General features: G+C 46.3%; 1 protein-coding gene across 1 annotated transcript in view; it reads left to right on the forward strand.

Moving 5' to 3' along the window:
* Window positions 1-4,206, forward strand: part of HTT (huntingtin) — a 158,195-nt gene that overhangs the window by 97,412 nt on the left and 56,577 nt on the right. Inside the window, exon 37 of the mRNA XM_021711235.1 lies at window positions 1,388-1,504. Coding sequence (XP_021566910.1) covers window positions 1,388-1,504 — 117 coding nt within the window. The remainder of the gene's footprint in view (window positions 1-1,387; window positions 1,505-4,206) is intronic.

A 4,206-nucleotide genomic window follows, 5' to 3' on the forward strand; every position in this document is an offset into this window, starting at 1 on the left:
GCACTCCAGTCTGGGTGACAGAGTGAGACTCCAACTCAAAAAAAAAAAAACAAAAAACTTAATGCTTTACTAAATCACATAATTTCAATTTTTTGTTTTTGAGTTGGAGTCTCATTCCATTGCCCAGGCTGGAGTACAGTGGCATGCTCACAGCCACCCCAGTGTCGACCTGCTGGGCTCAGGTGATCCTTCCTCCTAATCCTTCCAAGTAGTTGGAACTACAGGTGCCCACTACCATGCCCAGCTAATTGTTTTTTTGATTTATTGTAGAGATGAGGTCTTGCCAATTTGCCCAGGCTGTTCTCGAACCCAGGGGCTCAGGCAATCCCCTCACCTCAGCCTCCCAAAGTGCTGGGATTACAGACTTGAGCCCCCACGCCTGGCCATATAATTGCAGTGTAAAAGCTCATGTACCATAAAGAGGTTTGGGAATGAGCAACTGGTAAGCAGTTCTTGGCAGGCAGTGCTGGGTATCCCAGAGAGGAGCTTCTCAACTGCGTGTGTCCAGTGAGGTCTGGGCATGTACTACAGGGAGTAGGGAGGGCTGGCCGATCTGGTGGGCTGTTGACTAAAGGGTGCAGCTGAGTTCCTGGTAATATCAACATTGTGTAAGTTCCTTGAGGAGAGAAAGCAACTGTGGAGATGGGGTAGGTGGGACAGGTATTAGAGAGATTGGCCTTGAGTTTGGTGTGTGTTTTTCTTTATAGCAGTATGTTTTATAGACTGGGGATCAGCAAACCTTTTCTGTAATCAACCAGGTGATAAACACTTTGCAGGCTGTGTGGTCTCCATTGCACCTACTCATCTCTGCTGTTGTAGCACAAAAGCAGTCATATAATATATACAAACTATGTGACTGTGTTCTAATAAAACTTTATAAAAATGTGTAGTGGGCTGCCCCCCGTGGCAGACCTTTGTCAGGTTATACTTATCTTTGTTAAGAAATGATCATTATTACATTCCTGTTCAATCATATCTAACTCTTGAAAGTAAGTGCCATTTAGTAGGAGATTACCTTTGCTGAGAATACAGAATTGAAGTATGCTTGAGTTTTGCCAAAGGTTAATATATGTTTGATTTTCATTTTGTGCCTTTTCTCTGATGTGAAATCTTATAAATTTCATAGAAGTAATGATAACTGGCACTTCTGAGCAAAATGTGCAGCTTGTGGTGCCCTAGAGCAACTTGCTCCCTGCATTTACTTCTGATCCTCTACATGTCATGTGTCATAGAGTAGGGATTGCATCAGTTTCCTCAGTCCTCATGGATCCTGTCTATTTGGATCCTAGAGTCTCTCAGCTGAGCTGGGACCAGTGTAAGAGACACACATGTTGTGGAAAAGCACCTTGTGGTAGGAGACTTTCTAACTGTGCACACACTCTTGCAGGTGTTGGAGATGTTCATCCTTGTCCTGCAGCAGTGCCACAAAGAGAATGAAGACAAGTGGAAGCGGTTATCTCGGCAGATTGCTGACATCATCCTCCCAATGTTAGCTAAACAGCAGGTTTGATGCCCCACTTCTGTCTCATTGTGGTGTAGGGACAGTAGCTTAAGGTCCTCATGAAAGAGGGTGATTGTGGTCAGCTCTTCCTCCAATCCTCGTACATTTGTGCTTTATAGTAGTTCCCTATGCTGGTCCAGGGTAACTGACTTTTCATTTCTTCTCACAGTGCCTTCTCAGGTTGGTACTGTCTACCTACTTCACAAAAGAGGAAACCAAGGCTCAGAGAGGTTATGGAGGAGATCCTCTGGCACACAGCTCAAAAGTGCTGGGACCAGGGTTGGGCCAAGTCTGACTCCAAAGCTCATGCTGTTTTCTATTTTATTGCACTGTCTCCTTCATTCTGGTCAATCTAGTGTTTTATTTGATCATTAGGTTTTTGTTTTTTTACCATATTACTTATAAGATGATTTAGCAGTTATCCATTATTTGATCAGAGTTTCTATAATCAAATGATGCTACTCATTGTTTTCACAAATGCAGAAGGAAATGGTCTGGCTGTGTCATATAAGATAGAGCAAAACCATCCACAGTTCCTAAACTAACATGCAACAGAGTCAGAGCATAGGCTGCTGTGCTCCAGTGTAGCACACCTTTGTAATTGGGTGCGAGCCCTTCAAGGGGAAGGGCAACAGGGACCTGTGGGCGACAGTTCTACCAGAAAATCCCACGAGCTGTCTGGCAAAGCTTTAGTTGCATTTTGAATGGAGTCAGCAGAGCCATGTTTGTTCATCTTGATTGTCAGCACTAAACAAGTCCTCTATAGATAATACAGACAGTTCGTGGTTCCTGGCATCTGATAAAAACTTAAAAACATACTGTATTGATGGTTACTGCCTTCATAACTTCACCCCATTCTGATTGCATAATAGAATTGTTATCCTGAGACTACCTAGACAGTGGGACAGGGTCTTGGCTTCTGGAGAGACTACCAGACAGCAGTTTTAATGTGGTTGTGAATTCTGTGCCTATAGTAGTTTTAGAGGGTGCTCTGGAAGCTTCATTCCATTCTCTTATCATGTGCACAAGCTGAGGAAGGTGGAGACGGAAGGCCTGAATACTTAGTAAATGCCTGACTTAATTTTTTGCCACTAAGAAAACTGTGTCAGAGTGGGGGTTGCATTGTCCATTTGGTGACAAGAAAATGCCTTGGTGATCTGGTGGCATTTGAGTGAACGTGCAGGAAAGAGAGAGGTGTGATCCTTGAAGATACTTGGGGAAGAAATGTTCCATGCAGAGCAAACAGCAGTGCAAAAGTCCTGAGGTGGGAACATACTGTTAGGGGGCAGGAGTCTGGGGCGATGGAATGGGGCAACTGTGGGGAGAAAGAGAGCAGGGCCTGGGTGGGTCAGCCTTGTGAGGGTTTGGCTCAAGGAGTGACATGACGTGATTTGGGTTTTACTAGAACTGTTCTTACTCAAACTGAGACTAGAATCCAGGGGGAGGTGAGGACAGAGTACAGAGACCCAAGAGTTAGGAGGGTAGAGTAGAACGACTAGAAGAGGTACCTGTTGACCATAGTATGAAAACAGAACCAGGAAGGTTTGCTGGTGGCTTAGATTTGGGATGGGGAGAGAGTTGGCTGAGGATGATTTCAGAGCAGGGTTGGAGCAGCTGTGCATGAAGTGGGGCCAACTGTGGGGCAGCAGGATGTCTGAGCTGTCTGGATCTATGCAGTTGGAACTCTGTAGGCCCCTAGTGAGGTGAGACCGGCTCCAGGGTATACGAGCCTGGAGTTGTCGAGAGGCCACAGGGCAGGAGCTCAGCATCGGAGATGTCTACTTTCAGTGGACTGAGCATAGCTGGAGGGGAGGAGGAACTTGAGCATTCTCAGAGTCCAGCTAAGAGGTCAGGGAGGCAAGGAGGAGCCTGTGAAGGAGATGGGAAGGAACAGCCAAATACTGGGGTGGGGAAGCAGGCAGGTGTGGGGTTTCTACCAAAGTAAAAGGAAGGCCTTTCGAGAAGGGACAGTGGTCCACTGTGAGTGGCCTGGGCACTGAGCCTGGGGTTGGAAGCACTGGCAGGTGGTTTTAGAGGAGTGGACAGAGCCAAATCCTGATGAGAGTGTGTTTCTGAAAGGATGGAAGAGAGGAATTAGAAAGAGATCTACCCAAAGAGTGAACCAATAAGTGAGTTGGTAGCCAGAGAAGGAGAGGAGTCCTTAGGGGGTTAAGTTGGCAGAAACAGGACCTGTACACTGAAGCAAAAGCAAATAGGGAGGGTCAGTTCACAATGCAGGACAGACAGAAAATTGCTGTGGTGGTATCCTTGAGCAGACACAGGTTGGGAATCAGTTGCAATTCATCGACTGAGCCTGGCAGGTTCTCCCTGGAGACGAGGTAGAGTCAGTAGCACAGGTGAAGGCCGAGGTTGCAGGAATCTTGGAGCCCTGAAGCGTGATCGTTCCCTTATTGTAAGGTGTGGTCAGTGCTATGTGAGCTGCTTACCTGGGCCTTGAAAAACACCACATCTCTTTGCAGAATTGTTTATATGTGTATACACACTCAGTAGTGACCGAAATTGGAGATGGAATCGATGCCCATCACCAACAGGAGATTAGTTGAATATACTGTAGCATAAGCTTAGCTTAGAATATTTTGCATCTTTAAAAGTAAAGTTAGGAAGCCAGGCTCAGTGGCTCAGCCTGTAATCCTGCGCTTTGGGAGGCCAAGGTGAGTGGATTGCCTGAGCCCGCGGGTTCGAGA

The sequence above is a fragment of the Carlito syrichta genome, unplaced genomic scaffold (assembly GCF_000164805.1).
Source record: "Carlito syrichta isolate Samal-C Ts95f unplaced genomic scaffold, Tarsius_syrichta-2.0.1 Scaffold301952, whole genome shotgun sequence".
NCBI lineage: Eukaryota > Metazoa > Chordata > Mammalia > Primates > Tarsiidae > Carlito > Carlito syrichta.